The sequence below is a fragment of the Eimeria acervulina genome, genomic scaffold, assembly GCF_000499425.1.
Source record: "Eimeria acervulina Houghton genomic scaffold, Eah_scaff41, whole genome shotgun sequence".
Classification (NCBI taxonomy): domain Eukaryota; phylum Apicomplexa; class Conoidasida; order Eucoccidiorida; family Eimeriidae; genus Eimeria; species Eimeria acervulina.
In genome coordinates, this window is record NW_013549825.1 from 75354 (window position 1) to 95157 (window position 19804).

Consider the following 19804-nt stretch of genomic DNA (forward strand, 5'->3'; position numbering starts at 1 on the left):
CAGCAGAATACGGTGGTGAGGTGCATTGGAGTAACGCTGTTTGAGTTCACTAAAGCACCTGGCCTCCCTTCCACTCCCCAGACGTCCTAGGCAAAACAGCACGCAGTTCGGGAGCTGATGCTGAGAGGTAGTTTATGTGCAATGCCTCTTCTTGTAACTTCTACTGAAAGGCAACAACACATGCAGGGCTACCCAAGCCTCCTTTGGATGCATGCACGAACACTGTAAAGTTCTTAAACACCCGTTGGGCGCTCGGTAAACAACCGGCACGCAAGTGGGGACAAGCGTGCCAACCTCATAGAGAATACGCCACAACTAACAACCAACTAAGTATTTTGTTGCCTTAGATGCAGCGAGGCACAGGCTCCACATGGAAGCCTGCACCACTCTACCAAATTCTACCTTCGCGGCCAACCACCAACTCGCAGACGCACCTCACATTGGTGAACAGTGAAGTCATTTGCCACAGGTAGAGACTGATTACTCTTTAGTTGGCATGCCCTTGTATAATAAGTAGTGTCAGCCAGCACTATTTTGTTGCGAGCTCTACTATGTACTAGCCATTTGTGAACTGTCCCACGGGCGTTCCGCACTGCCACAGCCAGTGCAAGGTTCCACATTGTAACCCAAACAGTTGTTGGTATTGACCATGCGTGAACCTGAAAGAAACACCAAATTACTGCTGCATAATCAAGAAACTAGCAGTGCCGCATTGAAAGCCTGATTTGCTGAGGGATAAGCAATGCAACCGATAGAACTACGGGCAATAGGCCCGTTACTTTTATCGAAGCCTAGCTATCGCCACTAAAACACCTATAAAAATTAGCAGGCAGCTGCAATAACAACCGCTGCTATGGGGTGATAAGACAAGGTTTCAATGGAACAGCCAGCCAAGTCGCCGTCAACTGCGTTTGACCCAGGACAAACAAACCAGAGGCTGGGGCATGCTTCTGTCTTGGCCATGACACCTAGTCTGGCTGCCTGAACCCACTCCTTCAACAAAATGGCTTCCACATGGTTTCCTGGGATTGCGCCCTACTGCACGCTGAGTCGAAAGTACGATCAAGTCTGGCAATTTCCGAATTTGTTGAGGCAGATATGCAAAATTCTGACATACCAAAGAAGCCAAATACGTCAAATTAAAACTTTGCCGTTCAGACTGCACTCTCCTTGATCAACGCTTAAACGCCTTTTGCTTGGTCACGGCTTTCAGATGGGGGAGGAACGCCCCTCCTGCACAGAAATTAGTACAAGACAGGATCACACCCTAGAACAGCGGCACGCAGCGAAATCTATAGTTTACAGCGAATAATTTAAGTCATTATCTACTGCCCAAACAAGAGCTGGAAATATATAGCCTCCTGAATGATGCGGTCACTTACCGCGCCTCTTTAGACTTTAGCCGAGACCCCGGAGCCTCAGCCGGCTCGCTTCTGCGACAACACAGCAATTGTGTAGCCAAAAGCAACTCAACGCAAAAGGAGACGTCACTATGCAACGACAAGAGTGCTGAAAGCGGCAGTTCCAAAAAAACCTGGCAGCGTGGAAAACAACATTTAAAAGGACAGTACAAGAATAGAACATACCGGCCTGTCCCCCGGCCTTGAGTAGCATCTTGGGCTAGCTCGTCGGTGTAACATCGACCCGTTGGGCCGCCTTCCTCATTTGTTTTTTTTCCGTCGCTGCTTTTGCCCCTTCCAAAGGTAATTTTGCCCCAACTGCATATTTTTCCCCATGCTTTGTTGCCTAGGCCCGAACTTGCTTTTGCTAGTGGTTGCTCTTCACGGGTAGGTTGACGGACCGAAGCAAACCTTCTTACGCCTGTAACAACACTCCAGAACAATAGAACAAGGCACAGCCTTCCAGCCAAACACGGATGAATACACTCGCTCCCCGAAGGGGAAAGAACGCAGTAGTCTATCTAGCTAGGGTTACCGCTGAGACTAATTCTTTTTGAGCAGATTGTTTAAAAACAAGCATAGAGCATAAATGGGTAATAGTATTGAAGGACCTCCCAGCACAGTTCCCTTTCCACTGAAATATTCCATCAACGCGTAATTTGATTGCAGGGAACAGAAAAGCAAGAACGTAAAGGTGAGGAATATTCGCCTGCACTGTATGCTGTTTGGACAGGGCTCCTTGAAAGGAGTCATACCAGGCCTGCTTAAAGTTGCGTTGAAGTCTCTTTGACCCAGAAGAATCCCCGTATCTCCTGGGGAGAATCCAGACCGCCTCCTCTCATAAGGAGTCTGCTTCGAAAGGATCGCTTGCCTTTTCACTGGCAACACAAGTGCAAGCAAACAATGAAGAAATGCGAGCGCTTCGTCAACACATGCGCGGACTTCAACCTCCGCTATTACTGTTTGAAGTTTACGACTAGCAGGTAGTGCGACTCCCCAGAAAAGCAGGCAAAGCAAGCCACTCCACAACCAAAATGCAGAAGCTCATAGCCACACATGTACGATAAGCTGCGTCAAGAAGGAAATACACGAGCGGCGCACTGGGCAAGAGCAAAGAATCCGAGAGCAAAGAATCCGTACCATGGCACTCCAGAGCGGTCGGCACCGTCCCCGAAGGAGAGGAACAGCTAATCCCCTCGCATCCTAAGTTGGACGTTGATACAGGGTTTCTCCCCTGATGTAGCGAAGGTGAGTTCGACGGCATGTTCTCTGGTGTGTCTCCCGATGATTGCTGCAAGGTCGCTCTGGGGACAAAAAAGCCCCCCGCAGACAAGTAGACTAACCATACACAGGGACTGAAATTCTTTTATGGTCACAATATTATTTCTGTATCGAATAAGTGCAGCAAATACGATACAGGTTGTTGCTTACGGCGATACGACCGTTGGCGAAAACTGTCCGTGGACACGTAAACGGGTGCTGTGCTAAGGTCTCCCGAGACCTGTAACGCATCAACCAGCATATATTCTTGAACAAAATAGGCACAGCCATCAAGCTGCGGCACATTATCGAGAAACCACACACCAACTTCTAGAAAGGCCAAGTGTTCCCCCTTTGCCCCACCCGAGGTCCCCAAGGGACGAAGAATGTGATGCTCTCAATCAAAATAGCGGTTATTCCAGCTGATGAATACTTTTAAAATAAGACCCAGAAAAAATCGTTGACGACGACCGCTATTGAGCATCCAGCATTCACTCTGGTCCACCGGTATGCCAACGGGCAGAAAGCCCGTGAGCATGCCAGAGAGCGCTTTCATCGCTCGCCACGACGCCACCCACCAAAGATGCCAATTAAACATAGAAACCACCGATGACATTCTTTAAATTGACAAAATATGTTCCTTGCTTAGTGCTAATGTATTGGGCAAATGATGATGCTTGCCAAACACCCAGCCACGAGTGTTGTGCCGAGACGCATCTTCCCGTGTACGGTCACTGACCGGGCATTGCCAGTAAAAATTAGATGCCTATACGTATGCTAAGTCTAAAAGAAAAGGCGCTGCCTCTTTTATCTCCTCGTGTAGGTAGCTGGCTAGCCTCCAGCTGGGAATTAGACTTCCGAATGCACATTCCCAGATGGCCACAGGTCACCTCTGAAGCACTGCTTCGCATTCTGCTCTTTAATTATTCTCCTACCATTCGGCAAAAATCCATACTACTGGAGGACTAGTGTAGCAGTCGGTAGAGCTGGAGGGGTGCATGGGGAGACCCAGCTAAAACCGTTAGTTGTGGACATCTGCGTAAACAGTATGCAGTCTTAAGCAAACAATGGCGCTTGAGCATCCCGCCCGTGCTTCCACGATGTAGCATTCGAAGAAAACTCTGCATGCACCCTAACCTAAGTCCACTCTGAAATTTTTGCACTTCCTACGGAAGCGCTGCTGTGCCGACTACCATGTGTCACGTTCCATTAGATATGCTAAACTGTTAAGAAGCGACAAGAAAACTCCCAATGAGAAAAGCACGCTGAAAACCGAAAAACAGTGAAAATTCCGTCCCAGCTTTTAGTTGAGCCTCGCGGGAAAGATGGCAGTTAAACGCCAACTGGAAAAGCCTTGTAGATGGATGCTACACCGTTCCCTGGACAAGCAAACACTCAAAAGGTGTGTCAAAAGCTACACTCCACTGAGACAGATCAGGGAGGAGAGCTCAAAGTAGGACTGTCAAGTCAGGCCATTCTTGAAGGAGGCCTTGCGAGCAACGCTTTGGGAACGTTCGAAAGGTCCACCGTCTTCAGCTGAAGAAGACGAGCTGCCCTAAAGTACAACAGTCAAAACAGTGCAAAAAGAACGAAATGCTCAATAATGGCACAAGCACACGAGTAAGCAGGGACGCACACAGCTGCTGCTAGTGCTCAGCAAGAGGTCCAACTATCTTGCATTCAAATTTGTCGCCGCTTCACCTTTCCTCAGGTCTTCCGCCACATTTCCATCCCAGCTGTCTCAGCTTCTCCTTCACAACTGAAGCCACACAAGCACGATCCGCAAAGTGTAGCCGTCTGCAAGCAGGAGAAAAGGCAACACTCCCGCGCTACCGGCTGGAGTGCACGCAGCAAAACACACAACGCTGGAATCAGGTGATAATGAATAACAGAGGGAAAAGCTGACACAAAAAACAGAAACATGTACATCGTCAACCCATACTAACCTGCAGCATCCACGGCCTTCGCAAGCTCTTCGGCGGTGTTGAATCTGCTCACATCCAGCTGCTGCGCCTCTCTAGCCACCTTTTCGGCTATCTTCGCCGCAGCTTTCTCTGCTAGAGCTGCTGCCCGAGCTGCTTCGGCAGCAGCTTCTGCCTCTCTTTGAAGCTCTTCCTCCCGTGCAGCTGCGGCCTTCAGGCGCATCTGCTCCAGCTGCTGCATGAGCGCCGCCGCTGCTGGATCGACTGTGGGACTCTCGGGTGCAGATTTCTTTGCGCTGCCGATGCATGCAGTCCCCGATTTTGATCTACTGGCATCTGATGAGCGTGTCAGGGGACTCTCTCTGCTTGCGCCAGCAGTGGCACTAGCCTTGGACGCGACACCGCTGGAGCTATCAGACGATGAACCTCTGCTACTGTTCGTGGTACTGTCCTGCTCGACAACTTGGCCCACTTCGTCTGCATCTGTATCGGACCACTCTTCATCCTCGCTGTCGAGCTCTACAGCATCACGCAACTGGGAGAACAGTGCCCTGTTTTGTGGCGCTGCAGCTCGATTGCGCTGTTCCTCTTCCAATTTTCTCCTGCACAGACAACCAGCAGCAACCACAATGGCATGCCCTACACACAAATAATTCCTGCAGGAAGAAGAAGCGCCCCTTTGGTGCAGTGCGCAAGTTTAGGTTATGCACCCCTCCCCTCCCCCTCAAAAAACCGAACGGGAAGGGACATACCGCAGTTCCACTTGCTGTTTCAGGCCATGAGCAACAACGGATGGCATCTCCGACACCTGGGCCAACTGTTCGGAAAGAAATGCATCATCTAGTGAGACAGTTGGCTTGGCCTCCTGCACCTCACACACCGGCAGAAAGGTAAGACACCAAAATAGACCACACTGTAAAAGTTTCCGCACGACTCAGCGGTGCAAGGGTGAGAGGAAGACACAAAAGAGCGCATGCATTTGCCTGGTCCGTGTGAATACCCACCGGTACCGTCTCCTGCGTGCCTTGCGTCAGTGCGGCTACTAGAGCATCTTCTTTCCTCTTCTTCTCCATCCACGCTTTGATGCGCGTCACCACTTGGGCCTGTCTGATCCTCCTTCCAGTTAGATCTCTACGAGAAGAAAACAAAAGTACAAAACCGCATGAATACGCATGGGGGGAGAGTAGGCAGCAACGAGGGGTCGGTCTGCACTCAAGGAGCAGTTTCCCTGCACCCACCTGCAAGCATCAATGGAGAAATTCGCCCTTTTCTTCCTTCTCTGCTTTTTTAACAGGGCACCAAAACCACCCTTTCCTCCTGGCAGCCTCAGGAGTAGCCACAGCGAACATAGTGGAGACCCTGGTGACGTTTCTGTTGGCTTCGACTCGATTGCTGCTGGTGTGGCGATTCCCCAATCTGAAGCTAATGCAGCTCCTGCTTCAGTCCCTAAGATTGTTTCTACAGGCAAGCACGTATGCGGATATACCTCTTTTTGCTGCACCACCAGGCGCAGCTTGGACGCTGCATCAGCCGTGTGGATGCCCGCGCGCGCTGCCGCGAAGGAAAGAAGAAAATGGCCCGGGACATACAGACCGCAGCGGGAAGTCTGAATCAAAGTGGAGCTGGCCAGCCTCTCAACAGCAGATGCGCCTCCTCCGTTTACGAAAGAGGCCCTCTGTGCCTCCGCGGCAGTGAGGAGAGGAAGATCTTCTAGGAGCACGGAGGCAACAGAAGTCCCTCCCGAAGGCAGCATTATAAGGAAAGTGACTTTACGTGGTCTAAAACCGCGCTGAATCGCAGGCTGAGCGCAGCTTGTGGCTCCAGAACCCCTTGCTTCCCTGTTGAGGCAGCATGCTGCCTCCGTCGGAGCGGCAGTCGGCCGCGAGGCCGCCAGGGACACCATCTCTCCTCACTCCCTCCCAAACAAGCTCTTGATTCACCAAGAAATAGAAGAGACAAGGGCCACGGCAACGTCGCCTACAGGGCAGAAAGGCCAAGTTGAACCGTGGAGTAACTGGCTGAGATGCAACGTTTCAGTTGAGCGTCACCAGGCTAATATAGAGCGTAATATGAAGTGCCAACGTGGGATTTCGAGGCAAGAGTCCTATCTTCGATGAAAAGATGGGCTGACGCCCACCTTGCTTGAGTCTTCGGCGCGGGCGCATGCAGGAGCGGGTCCCCAGTACTGGGTGGGCATGCACAGTAGTCGGTTATCTCATTGTGTTGCATCATCTTCCCCTTTCAATTCCAATGCTTCTCATTTTCGTTCTTTCTTCCCCATCTACTGTGGCCACGCCTTCCGCGTTCCACCGTGCAGACACTTGGACATCGTTCTAGGCTGGCATCAGCGACTTCTCAACGCATGCCCTTCCCACTAGTTCAAATCCTCGGCGGTGCAAGCAATCAAACGTCTCCATGGAGTGTGGCGTTCGAAAACCCTTAAACCGTCGTGGGATCGCCAGCAGGCGGAAGAGGGGACCAGCTCTAGCGCTCGCGTGATTTTCGGGTTTTCGATTGCCGCCGTCATTTGTTCTGGACGTACATTTAGAGGGACTGCTAGCATTAGAGGCCTTAAGACCCTCGTAATATATACGAGGGTGAGGGGAGACTCAGGGAAAACAAGCAGCACAAGGGGGTGTACGCTCTCAGTCTGTCCCGCGTGCAACGGTGGAAACGAGCCGCATCCCCGAACCTTTCATTTCCTAATATCCAAAGGGAATCTATGACATGCGTTTTGCCTGCTTGTTTCTGGTGTTCGAAATCATCAACGAACTGGAGATAACAGCAGAACGCCCGCACTCCAGGCGGGTATCGCATGTGGAAGTGTTTAGCTACTTTTAGACAGCACGGTTTCAAATCTGCAAGGTCTGGTTAATACTGGAATTTCAGGGCGGTTGTATTTGGCTTTCTGCATCTGATTTACGGAACGTCTCATACCTCTTCGGTGTCAAACTGCAGAAAGCCAGAAAATGGCTTTTGGCTTCGGTCGTTCCACGACGGAATCGGCCAACTATTATTCAAAACAAAACTCGACGGAACTTCCAAATGGACCTTCTGACTCGGTGTCTCAGCTAGCATGGGTACGTGTGGCTTCTCGTCATTTGCTCCTCTATGCCTTCACATTTGCGTTCCGTTGACTGTTCCAGCCTTCGCCCGGGGTCGAACGTGTGGCGCTCCAGCGTGCATGCTCTTACTTCGGTTCGGCGTAAACTGCTTTATCATTTTTCTTTTCAGTCACGGGATGGGCAGGCGCTTGCTTGCGCCTCGTGGGACCGGACTTGTCGCGTGTGGCAAATCACAACTCAGCCGGCGGCTTTCGGCACCAACGGCCCAGTCCTTTATAAGGGAAATCCTCAGTCTCTGTTTACGGAAACTGCTCCCATTCTCTCTTGCTGTTTCGGCGACGTAAGTGGATCTCCAGTGGAGAAGAATAGACTGCGCCGCTTGACTGTGACTGCGAGGGCGGCAACAATAACACACGCACTCACAATTTGTCTTCATCGTGTTTGCATGTCTGGCCGATTACTTGCAGACAACGCAGATGCTGTTAACAGCCGGATGTGACAAACAGGTGAAGGCATATGATCTCATCAGTGGCCGAACGACAGGACAAGTCATTGGGCAGGTGAGACGAATGCCCAGGTTCAACTATGCCAACTTGGAAGTCTCAGCCGGATATATTAAAGTTGCTGCTAACAGTAGCCAATATCTGTTCTCGCCTTATTGAGTCTAGCGTTGGGACAATTTTGTCTGTGCTTCTTTTTGCAGCACGATACACCCGTAAACTTTGTCGCGTGGAACCCTATGCACAAATTAGTTATCAGCAGTGAGTTGATGCCCAACGTTAGTTGTTGGCGGGAATGCTCACTTATTACTCCCTCGTGCAGTTGAGCTAAAGAGTATTCCATTTTCATTAAACTGAACAATTTCGTCTGCAATAATACTGTGAACATGTATTTGAATTTAGTAGATGGATGCTAGGCCATGCTGTGGTATTGGACGCTTGAACGGCTTTGTTCCTTGAGAGCTGTGGCACAGACGCTCTTGCCAAACTTGCCTTCATACGTCTCCTGTATGCAGCAAGCTGGGATGGAGGCGTGAAGATGTGGGACGGGAAGCAGCCGAACCCCGTGTGGCAACAAAATGTCGGCGCCAAAGTATGAAACACCAACAGGCCTCATCATTAAACGGCACCTCACGCTGCCTGGCTGGTCACTGTCTTTTGGATTCCGTGGTGCACAGGAGCACAGTGTCATGTGCTTAGGTGTTCCAGCTGTTTTGTTCAAAAAACAGAACTCGATGTGATATTTGGTGCCAGTTTTCAGTGATGTTTGCGGGATAATTCATTGTTCTTTTCTGCGTGCAGATATGCAAGGCAGCTTTCCACGACTGTTTCTTAGGAATCTGTGACACCTTCCACGATTGCGTGATCCTGAATGTTCCGCTTTTGCTGCAACAGGGCCAGTCGGCCTTTGCTGTAAATACTCCGAGTACGGCGGCCGCTGCCTCGATTCCCGTTATTACAAAAACAGGGTCTCAGTACCAGAAAATGCAAACGCGTTCTATGGCTTTCTTCCCCGACGATGCTTCACAGACTCCAGGGGTCGCGATTGGCAGTGTAGAAGGGAGATGCAGCATTCTGTACATAAAAGAAGCGCATAAGTGAGGCACGAATTGCTATGCTCCCTAGGCCGTATTTTTGGCTAAGGTACTTGATCAGTAGGCAGGGCTTCAGAAATGAGGGCAGAGTTGCGGAGCAGTAGGGATTCCAGTGAGTGAGGCGCATGCGACTGCTCGACCGGTGCATTTCTTGCAGAAACATGGACTTCAGCTACCGGTGCCACCGCCAGGAGGTTCCGCAACAGCAGTTGCAGATATTCTCCGTGAATGCTATTTCGTTTAACAAGCTGAAATCGTTTAGTACCGGCGTACGTCATTCGAAGGCCGATTCGTTACGGTTTGGGCGAAGAGCATAGTATTAGACCTCAGCCGAACCCCGTGCGGGCGACAGTTTAAATGGGGTGAACATAAGGGGTTGCTAGCGACGTGCTGTCACCTCGTTGGGTGAATGGTTTGGTTTCAGGGATCTGATGGCGTTATTATCTGCTGGGACAAGGAATCAAGACAGAAGTGCGTCCTTGGGAGCCGCTTAGCCATTATTAGCAACCGCAGATCCTTGATGCTTCAGATTCTCTGATTCCGTCCTAAATGTTAAGTGCTTGCATAGATATCTTTGATCAGTCTAGTTCGTGTGTGCGCCAGACTCAAGACCTTCGAACCTGCCGGCGCACCGATTGCTGATCTGAAGTATGACCCGACGTCCACAGCACTGGCGTACGCAGTATCTTACGACTGGAACAAGGCAAGCGAGACGCTCTCCATTCGATGACAGACACAGCTTGACGACAGATACCGCTTCGCTCCTGCAGGCCTTTCCTATTACTTCTAAAGTTAATAAAAATTTTTAGTCCTAGAAGTAATAGATACTATTAATTTTAATATAGCTGTCCTGCAGCCAGTGTGTATCGAAATACGCTACAGCATTGCTGTTGCTTGCGGCGTTGTGTGAATGCTTCCAGGGCCCAGACCAGCAGGAGCTGGCCAAGGGGCATCACGTTTATATTCACGCGGTAAGCATTTACGTTGGTTGTACTCTGCCCAATTGTCCTGCCTAAACATTGCACCACGTATGGCATTGCCTGTTCGGCGTGCAAAGAAATTATGCAACAAGGAGCCCTTCAGTTTTTGCGCTTTCTGCATTCGTAGATGAAGGAGGAGGATATTCGCCCTCGGCCAAAGAATACCCAGCGTCGCTGAAGTGCAGCGTTTGCAGCCCGCCTCCTCTTGCTTGCTGGGTTCACGAGCTTGTCCAGCCTAAGCTGGGCTGCAACGCATTGCCAAGGGAGCCTCTAATCACCATCCAGAGTAGGCGCTTGAGACGATGCGCGTAAACATGCAGGCAGTCTTGGCGGTTTGCCTTGCTGGTTTGACACGTCACTCAACAGTTTGCTCAGCTGTCCGTTAGAGGTGCGGATGCCGAGCGCTGGACAAACTAGAGAACCTTATCTTTGTCATAGTTGAATGGCACACACTTTTGTCATATATGAATAAATACAGTAATTGAGAAGTTGGGAGGTATACTGAGTATGCTATACTGCTGGCAGACACGCGCAGTCGGTCGTTCCATGCGCTGCTTGGGACCCTCCAGTCGTTGTGACCTACTTGGCGTGATGAGCTGGTAATGTGACAGAAATAGTGGCGCTTCTGCTTGTAGACCTCGTCCAGTCGATTTTGTATTAGTTGAAACGCAATGAGAATATCGCATGGACCACGCCAAATATTCTAACTTGCAGATGAGCTCCTTCGGAAATACTCAGCAGCTGCTTGAGAAGGCTGCGGATGTACAGCTATGTATGCCCCGGGTTAGCAGTCAAATGCCTTTGATGATAGCGCGACGGTGTGGAAAATTCTGGCTACGACACCTAGGCTGGAACAAAAGTGCTGGTGATTGTGTTGCCTCCACTTTAGAGTTCGTACCCCTAGTGCATCTGCATTAGGGCCCGCACCTTGGTCCAGCCGAGAGTAGTCCTGTTCCCCAGCGATGACAGGGACGCAACTGTATATCCGTCGTACCCGAAGTTAGCTGGGACAGTATTGTCTTTCGCGCAACAGATGGAGAGGGCACCCTGCCGTGCCAACTTATTCTAAAATTGGAACGATACAGAGAATATTAGCGTGGCCCTTGCGCAAGGATGGCACGCACAAATCGAGAAGTGTAACCAACCTTTTTCATTTTATTTAAATATATTTCCGGTGCGGCAAATGCCAAAGGGCAACAAAATCTTTCCGCTTTAGAGGCGTTTTCCATGGACTGCCTGTCCTGCCTAAATACAACTCCTGAGTAATTTTTATCGGAGGAAATCAAGTCGCTTTTGCAAGCGCTAGTGCTGCAGTCGGCGCGCTACATGTGGAGGTCCAGATGTCTCCTTTGTCGTCTGTTATGTAGTTTGGGGGATTTGCTTAACCCGGCTGAAAAGTCCTGCTAGGGGAGAAGTCGGTCGTTGCTCATACAGTGCAGTGATTTCTTTCTTGCGCCTTGGCATGGTGCGAAGTCACTGCACTTCTCTCCCCTGGCTGCCCCCACCTTCCGAGTTAGTCACATGCAAAATTGAAGGCGCGTAGGAGTACTGAGTAGAAAACAACCTGGGGCCGCCCTGAGCAGAGCGTGCCCATAGAACAAATTTCGCTCGTACATAGAACGCATCTATGGCCTGGGAAATGGCGTGCTGGCAGTAATTGGACTACACGCATTATCGCTAGCACCAGCCAAAGGCTCCCGTGTTTGCTATACCTGTGTGGTCAAGCACGCAATCATTTGCTTGTGGCTGTCCAGATCCCTAGTGGAAGAGGGGAGCTTCGAATTTTTGCAAACTTGAGTGAAAAACGTTGTGTTGTATTGGAGACTAGGCGGTGCACGCTGCCGCACAGCCGTTGCACCTCTTGATGGAGAAACTGTACAACAAAGTTGCTTTTCTGAGTCGGTTGACAGATACAAGAGCAACAAGTGACATGGAACCTCAAAAACCATCGCCCGCAGCGCGTGGTTCGCAAACACTACCACAGGCAGCACACAACCGCTCGTCTAACTCGGAGGTGAACGACAAAAGACAAGTTTAGCACTCCGTTTTCCCCCACATCGGCACTCTCGCACGGCCATTTATATATGAGACGCTAGTTAACCGCGCAGACGCCAATACAGCAACTCACTTGACGCACAATTCGACTTTGCACGGTTCAAGACACTGTGCTTGGTGATTCGTTGGCTCAAGAAGTTGGTTCGTCAGGATGGGTGTTTTCTTGTAAACCATGTTAACGCGGTGGGGCGGTGCAGACGAGATGATAATATGAAGGCGAGCGAGCGCTGATACAAAATCGGTCGTGTTCTATCCCGCACATGGAGGCTGGCCCTAACTGTGAGATTGCTCCTGAACAATCTAATTTTGGTGTTCTCCATTCTTTACTTTACCGTGTCAAATCCATTTATATTCTATGCCGCATGAATTTCCTTTAACGTCTGACGCGGTAGGACAACCTCCAGGCGGGCACTCGGCGCTCTCCCTCGGCGAACGGTCCGTCTGCAGTCCTACAAATACCATTCAATTCTTGATGGCGCCTTCAAATGCACTTCGTTTGTACACTCAACTCATGAATTCATAAGTTTCTGCATTTACCTCATTTGTCTAGTGACTGGTGTTGTCAGGAAGCAGGAGTGTCGATGCCTGTCTGCCGACTAAGGCCGCATGCAAACGAGATTCGCCGACTTTGCGGTGCGGAGGCGCTCGACCAGCACAGGAGAAGGCTGGGAACGAAATCACTTTGTTCCTTTCTTATAGGGAAACGGACGATTGACGATCAGCGGATTCGACAGGGTAGTCTGACGGCCCCTGCAGGCGCAAGGGCTCCGTTCTTCTCATCGCGCATACCCCGAGTAATTTGCTGGGTTAACAACGCTGGCGCATTCGTTAACATAAATACGGGGCTTCACTCTTGCCTGCTTCACTTGCATGCACATTTTAGAGGGCCGCTGTCTCCACGTACCCCTGCACAACCACGTGCTGTGCACACAGCGCTCCCTGTAATGCTAGCGTCAGGTAGCCCTCCCACAGGAAATGTGCCTGCAGATACACCTGAAAAGGGGAGTTCATCTGGCGGAGAAAATGACCCTCTAGTGCAGTACGTGGTGGTACGCCGAGACTTGACGGCGGTGTTGCAGTGGCCTTTGGGGGCAGTTGTGGCGCAGGCCTGTCACGCTGCGTGAGTGTGCATCCCTTTCAAGGGAATATTAAAGTGGAATAGTGCCTACTCGTGTAGCCGTAGCCACCCAAAAAGAACGCCTACCACGCCAAGACAGTTGCCTGCGGCGGCCTGCAAAGGGGAGCACACAACTATGTACTGTGAGATATCCCAAGCTACGATGTGGCTCGTGAGGTAGAAAAGCTTATCACAAGGGTTTTCTAAGCCGTGCATTTCTCTTTCTTCTTCGTTGCAGGGTGGATGCGCTGGGGTTGGCCATGGAACGGGACGGAGAGGGGGCGCGAAGGTATCTGGCTGGAGGCAGTAACATGAGGACTGTAGTTCTCCAGGTCTCAGATGAGGGCGAATTGCTTAAGCTTAGGGACAAATTGGTGAAGAACCAAATCGATCATAAGTTGTGGCAAGAAGAACCGGAAAAGATCCCCACTGCGCTGGCCTCTGCACCAATAAGGAAAAGTGCTGGCAGAGTTTTCAAAGGGCTAAAGCTGTTGTCGTAGCATAGTTGTGGAATGAACGGTTTGATATTTACCTTTCAGTTAGCGTGTTAGCGTGGCCCTGAGCAGAACACCGTAGTTGAGACTGGCTGGCTCACCAGGGAATTGTGAAGAGCTCACACTAATAGTATTTGCTTGCATGATCCAATACTGTAGTCTTGCAGCATAATTGCAAGTGCAATCAGTGAGGCGTTCCTGCACTAGCAGGTGCAGGAACGCTTCAGGTTCTGTTTCGAAAATTTAGTGCACTCTATCACTTCTAGGTAGTAGTAAGCGCCGTCTTCTTTCACGTCCCAACTGAGGTGCCTGCCCTCCAACTGTCTCTGCATAGGCGGTTGAAGCACGGGCGCGCTGCACGAGCGGGTGGGCAGCGTGTTTAGGCAGTGCCCTCTGTAACTAAGCTGCACAGAACCAAACATTATTTATCGTTTTATGGAGCAAGTGGGACTTCCTATGACTTCCGGGACACGTGTGCAGTCGGGTCCACTCGACTGTTCGATGCGCTGCTCGTGGGGCCCCTTAAGGGCGGCAGGGCGGCGGACAGATACCGGGGAAGTGTTGCACAAAACGATTGGAATTTAAGTCAGTTTTCAACGTAAGATTGAGGTTTTCTGCGGAAGTACTGGGTAACTGTTCTGAGTCAGCCGCATGTGGACTAGGTCGGCGGCGCGTGGACTGGAGCAGAGGACACCACTCTTCTGTTTGCAAGGTGGTTATTCTATTTATATCTTCCCCTATAACAGATGACAACTTGCACGGCCCACATTGTAGCCTCCAAGACCACTCGTGGGCCACCCACGTGGTGGGCGCTGTGGCAGAGGGGCACCCGTCGCCGACTGCACAACGCAACATCATCTTCTTCGTCAATAGCGGAGGCCGCTATTGAGCGCCCTACCAAGTTTAAAGTACAACGCCTATCTGAGGCCGTTGCGAGCGAAGCTACGTGCCAAGACCATGGTTCCACAACCGTCAGCATTCCCCGTGAAACAGACGGAAGCCATTACTGGGGTAGGAGCGATTCTGTCTGGGGTTGCTCTGCTACTCCCAACTTGGCAGTTGCTCGCTTGCCATGCATTCTACAGTGGAGCTCATGGTGCAGAAAGCATCGCAGAGCTTGGCCACTTGTTGGGAACGCAGCTCTTCCACAGCTGCTGATACATGCGCGGCGTTTTTCCATCATGGACAGATATAACAGAGTGGGTAGCTCTGGAAAATTGGCAGTAAACCCTGCATGCGATGGAATGATTCGGGTGTAGTTGCGAGTTTCCCGTTGTTCCGTTTGCCCGAGCTGGAAGCAGTAACCTCACCGTTCGTCCGGCTGTGCAGACTGGCTCTCTTTGCCCTCAGGCTCGAAATGAGTTAAATATGAGCTGTACTTTACCAGCAACTTGCTCAGACGTGGACACCGAACAAGCAGCGGCTTCGGACTATCCGTGTAAGCTGGCAATTTGTAGTTGACTTCGAAGCAGTTTTGCCGTACACCTGTTGGGACAAGTAGACCTCCAACATTCAGCCCTGGGCATTTTACCTCGACTGTGAAATATGCGTAAGTGGTAGGTATCCCGTAATCCTAGCCGGATTGTGGTTTTTCGTTAAATGCACAGTCAAATCTACAACCTCGTACATCGTGCCTCCGAGCCGCCCGGCGATTCATCGGCCTGTCGCGAGAGACCCCGTCCCAGCTGAGGTGTGATATGCACGTGAGAACGTTATCACCAGCCGAACTCGCCTAGAAATATCGTATCTTCGTGCTTGTGCCGCTTCCACTTCGGAACGCCTCTTCAACACATATTGCACCTGTGCCTCTGGGAGCCTTGCTTGCAGGCACAGTTCGCCACGTGGCAACCTCCACTTCAGCCAGCGCACCCCAGATCGCTTACTATAGCTCTCATTGGCCCGCCGAATGCTGGAAAAAGCTCTTTGCTAAATGCTTTCCTTGGCGTTACGGTTTCCGCCGTATCCAATAAGGTGAACACTACGAGGTAAATACATGCATTCGACCAGATGAAATATTCGCAGCTTAGTGGATGCACAGCAGCACTACTTTTTTACATGTATGTTTGCCATTTGCATGCCAACAGAACCGATTTCCGTGGAATGGTGACAAAAGGGAACTGTCAATTAGTGTTCGTCGATGCACCAGGTATGCTTTTTGGCTGGTGCGGTGGTGAGTGCGGTCCTGCGCACAACTAGATGAGACATAGGTCAGTGCTGAGAAATGTGGTCCTGAAAATTTGGCGTTGGTGTGTGCATATTCGGTATCGCCCTGCTGGAGGTTGTGAACACAAGAACATTTTTGTGGTTGGGCGTCGGAATCACCAACGCAGGTATTATTGAGTCTCATCCCAAGAAGACGTTCTGCAAAGAGCTCGTGAATGCTGCATGGAGGGGTTATGTAAGAAAGACACTCAGAAGTTTGCATACCCCTCCTTAACATTCGCTAGTTAGCATGCATCTGCGCTGCGCGAGATATCGTGGTATTTCATGACTGTGCTATGTGCAGGAAGATGCGGACTTGGGGATTCTGGTCATTGATGCTGTCAAACGCCCGACACAGCAAATCTTCAATGTTGTTCGTTCCATCGCACCGAAGCCATGCCTCTCCCGATTTGGATTTGATCACTTAGGCAAGTGCCCACATCACTGTGTGGAATGCACTACACTATGTAGTGTTCTTGATCTTATCAGGTGATTGGCGTGATACAATGAACTGTCGACAGCCTTTCTTCTTGCCCGTGTTCAAATTAATTCTGTGGAAATATTTCTTCTTTCTCAGGAGTTTCGGAAATATCGAAGTGCTCAACTTGCTCGCATGAAGCCATGACAAGCGGCATAGTCCGCTCCCCATCTTTGGACGAAATGTGGGAGGCTGGGATTCCAGGAACGCTGCGACATCGCCTGACTAGGACGTATATAGACGATGAAGTAGATGGGCATTCGCCGGCAATACCAATAGTTCTATGCCTCAATAAGGTACAAACTTCACAATGCACGGACACGCACGATTGCAGTGAACCAGGATAGCACAAAATAGCATCCGGACGCCTCCTGTTCTGTGCAACCTGCAGATCGACTTGGCGTCTCATCCGAAGTGGATTCGTGCTCGTGAAAGAGAGTTTCAGTGAGCGCTAATGCTAAGCAAATGACGTCAAAGCGAATGCAAAGCTGGCCTTTTACAACGATACTCATTTAGTCTGAAACAAGGCGAATGCGGTACAGGTCGCACGGACTGTTTCAACGCGTGTTTCACGTGTCCGCCAAACATCGAAGAGGAACAGATTCTCTTTTGGATTACCTTATCAGCGAAGCTGTCCCGCGATCGTGGTCTTTCCCTCCTGATATGGTATAGCAATGCAATATGCGTGCTAGCTCCTGTGATCACATTGCAAGGCTGCAATAAGTGGCGCGAGAATAGCATGTTTGTATCCATTGTCATGTTTGAAATGCAGCGAACGAGCCTCTCGAAAGTTCAGCAGATCGAGGAACTCATCAGGTAAATATCGATTAGTTTTCAGCGATTTTCGTCCTGCCGTTGTTCATGCTGCACGACCCTGATCTCGCGCTCCACATGCTCCTTCTTGATTGATCAGGACATATTTGTTTTGCTGGTTTAACAAAGACGTCCCATATCGCATTTCTCAGCAAACAGTTGGATGGTCGTACCAGGAAGACGGATCAATCGCTATTGAGCAGGTACGGCAGTGCAAGACTTTGCGGAGAGAGCATTGGCGTAGAAGCCTTCGTACAGTCGTGTAGTGTAATCCGTTTGCGTTGTGGTGCAGGAACTCGTGGTCAGAACTGCGCAAGTTGCGAAGATGATTTGTGGCGTTAGGGGCCGCATTCTTCTGCAGATGCGGAAAAATGTCACATACAAACTAGAACAGTTGTGGGGGTGCAGAGTTCATCTGAACATATTTGTCAAGGTTTCTAAGGGCTGACTACGCTCTCTAGTGCGTGGTGACAAAACAGGTTTGCTTTTTTTTCAGCTGAATGCACTTTACCACAGTTGTTCCCCAGGGAAACGAGATATTTTTTGAAAACCAAGGTGCCAAAACACTAAGGGTTTTTTTGCCCATCGGAGAGTTACTGTTCGACAGTATAGCTCTTCATCATGAATGTGTTCAGTGAATAGTAGATTCCAAGTACAGAAGCAAGATAGACTCCACCCAGCGTGAGGAGGATGGTGGCACTCCAGCTCAGTCCTGTGATACCAATCAAATATAGATGGTATTGCGGATTGGGAAAACTGCCTTCGCAATAGCTTACCAGTGGGTGCGCGGGGTAGGTGACGATTCACAAGTTCTACGCCTGTGGCTACAGCTGCAGCTGGTGAACCAGTCGAGAGGAACACATGGTTCATGGAGCGCTGGATGTGTGTCTTGAACAGAGCGCTTGCAACGCGGGCGTCGACGTTTTCTGGTAGATGGCATGTGTTTCAGATTTCGCCTTGATCGCATTTCAGTTCAGTCGTACCGCGGGTGGCGAGACTGACGGTCTTGAGGTTCTTGACGAATGCCAAAACTATGCCATCATGGCAGCCTTTGTTGCCCACACCCCAGCGTCTGAGAAAGTTCTCCTCATGAACTGTTTCGCGTTTGAGGAACATTTTTGCAGTACCTGAGTAGTGATTCGGCGAAACGGTCGGTGGCTTCTTGTGGTGTTTCATTGGCATTCACCACAATATCTGAAGCGACGGCAACTGCAGTCTGCATTCCAATGTGTCAAATTGAACAAGGCTTCAGATATGAGAATCCTAACCTGGTAATAGTTGTCGGAGTCATCACAACTGCTCTTCGCGGTATCACGAAGCTTGAGCAGGCGCGCCTCGACGAATGCTTGCTCTTCTGGCGAGAGCAAATGGTCGGGATCGCAGACCCAGGAGTGGGAGAGGCTGCAGTGCACGGTTTCAAGTTAGTTGCTGCAGGTTAGTTTGCGAGCAGACTGAATTCCTATTACCTGGAGAAGGCAACACATTTCTCTGGTTGCTCGAAAGGGCTGGGGAAAGACGTGTCTGTGTGCATGGCCACATCAAAAGTCTCGTCCAAATGCCTGTTCAAATTCATGAGTGTTTATCTCCAAAGGAGACTAGGGCAAGCATCGCCTTACGCTCGCTGGGCTTTTCGCAGTGGCGGTCTCCCTGTGGCTGGCCACCACACTTCAGAGCTCGACTCCTCGAAGGCAGGCGCGGAGGCTACAAAGTTCTTATTGAAGCGAAACGGCTGCCCCATTTGGGTGTATCCATCAGCAATGGCCTTCGATGAGACGTGCGAGACCTGGACGCCAGAGATGGCGACGAGAAAAAGTGACTTCCACATTTTGACAGGGTTGGTTTGTAAGAAGCTGTGGAACAACGAAGGACGAAACTCTGGAAGTAATGGCGCGTATTCGGAGCGCTCAGCCTACCGATCATCTCGGGTGAACGTACACCCCAAGACCGGATCATCCCTGCGTGCCCAACACTTTTTTTTTCTGCAATGTAGTTCCGGGAAGCTCGTAATCATGAATTTGGCGCTAGTTTTTTTGTATTGTTTGAGGTCTGAGTGCATTCCAACTACTCCGTTGGTTCAGTTAGCGTCATTTAACTGCTTCAATGCCATAGAGCTGCAATGTAGCACGTCAGCTGCTACAAACGGACCAGGCCACACATAATTGCACCGAAAATACACTGTATTCAGATTTTTTCATGTAGTTAAATGCTATGCTGGTGCAGTCCGCGCATCCTGTTTTACTGGCACCCTCTGTGGGATGTCACAGCATCGTTGTTGTGAGCACTTGTGACTGAAACTGCATTAACCCGCCGAAAGACACCTTCGTAATATCTCCCCTTCATTTTCAAAAATTATTTTTACCTGAACGCAATGTGTACTAATAGGTGAATAGTTTTGGTTACCCGAGCAGAGAAGCAATTAGCCGT

At 50.3% G+C, this 19804-nt stretch overlaps 5 protein-coding genes across 5 annotated transcripts; 2 read left to right on the forward strand and 3 right to left on the reverse strand.

Moving 5' to 3' along the window:
• Positions 1-1181: 1181 nt before the first annotated feature.
• On the reverse strand, positions 1182-3406 carry EAH_00008670 (hypothetical protein, conserved; the record flags this gene model as incomplete). Its single annotated transcript, XM_013395553.1, has 8 exons — positions 1182-1233; positions 1383-1430; positions 1587-1821; positions 2156-2278; positions 2541-2704; positions 2832-2854; positions 3166-3218; positions 3400-3406. The coding sequence occupies 8 exons, from the start codon at positions 3404-3406 to the stop codon at positions 1182-1184; spliced, it is 705 nt and encodes a 234-aa protein (XP_013251007.1).
• Positions 3407-4413: 1007 nt separating this feature from the next.
• EAH_00008680 (hypothetical protein, conserved) lies at positions 4414-6485 on the reverse strand (the record flags this gene model as incomplete). Its single annotated transcript, XM_013395554.1, has 5 exons — positions 4414-4496; positions 4607-5184; positions 5335-5447; positions 5587-5713; positions 5821-6485. The coding sequence occupies 5 exons, from the start codon at positions 6483-6485 to the stop codon at positions 4414-4416; spliced, it is 1566 nt and encodes a 521-aa protein (XP_013251008.1).
• Positions 6486-7551: 1066 nt separating this feature from the next.
• EAH_00008690 (poly(A)+ RNA export protein, putative) lies at positions 7552-10399 on the forward strand (the record flags this gene model as incomplete). Its single annotated transcript, XM_013395555.1, has 10 exons — positions 7552-7662; positions 8115-8207; positions 8351-8408; positions 8663-8739; positions 8949-9244; positions 9399-9465; positions 9666-9712; positions 9824-9923; positions 10162-10212; positions 10349-10399. The coding sequence occupies 10 exons, from the start codon at positions 7552-7554 to the stop codon at positions 10397-10399; spliced, it is 951 nt and encodes a 316-aa protein (XP_013251009.1).
• A 2821-nt stretch (positions 10400-13220) lies between these two features.
• EAH_00008700 (Peptidyl-tRNA hydrolase II, related) lies at positions 13221-17015 on the forward strand (the record flags this gene model as incomplete). Its single annotated transcript, XM_013395556.1, has 9 exons — positions 13221-13396; positions 13632-13767; positions 14709-14898; positions 15287-15325; positions 15495-15577; positions 15715-15858; positions 16394-16466; positions 16667-16863; positions 16959-17015. The coding sequence occupies 9 exons, from the start codon at positions 13221-13223 to the stop codon at positions 17013-17015; spliced, it is 1095 nt and encodes a 364-aa protein (XP_013251010.1).
• A 958-nt stretch (positions 17016-17973) lies between these two features.
• On the reverse strand, positions 17974-19205 carry EAH_00008710 (Chromosome III, complete sequence, related; the record flags this gene model as incomplete). The annotated part of the gene is made up of 7 exons (XM_013395557.1): positions 17974-18092; positions 18157-18306; positions 18364-18452; positions 18508-18596; positions 18649-18781; positions 18847-18939; positions 18997-19205. The coding sequence occupies 7 exons, from the start codon at positions 19203-19205 to the stop codon at positions 17974-17976; spliced, it is 882 nt and encodes a 293-aa protein (XP_013251011.1).
• Positions 19206-19804: the final 599 nt, after the last annotated feature.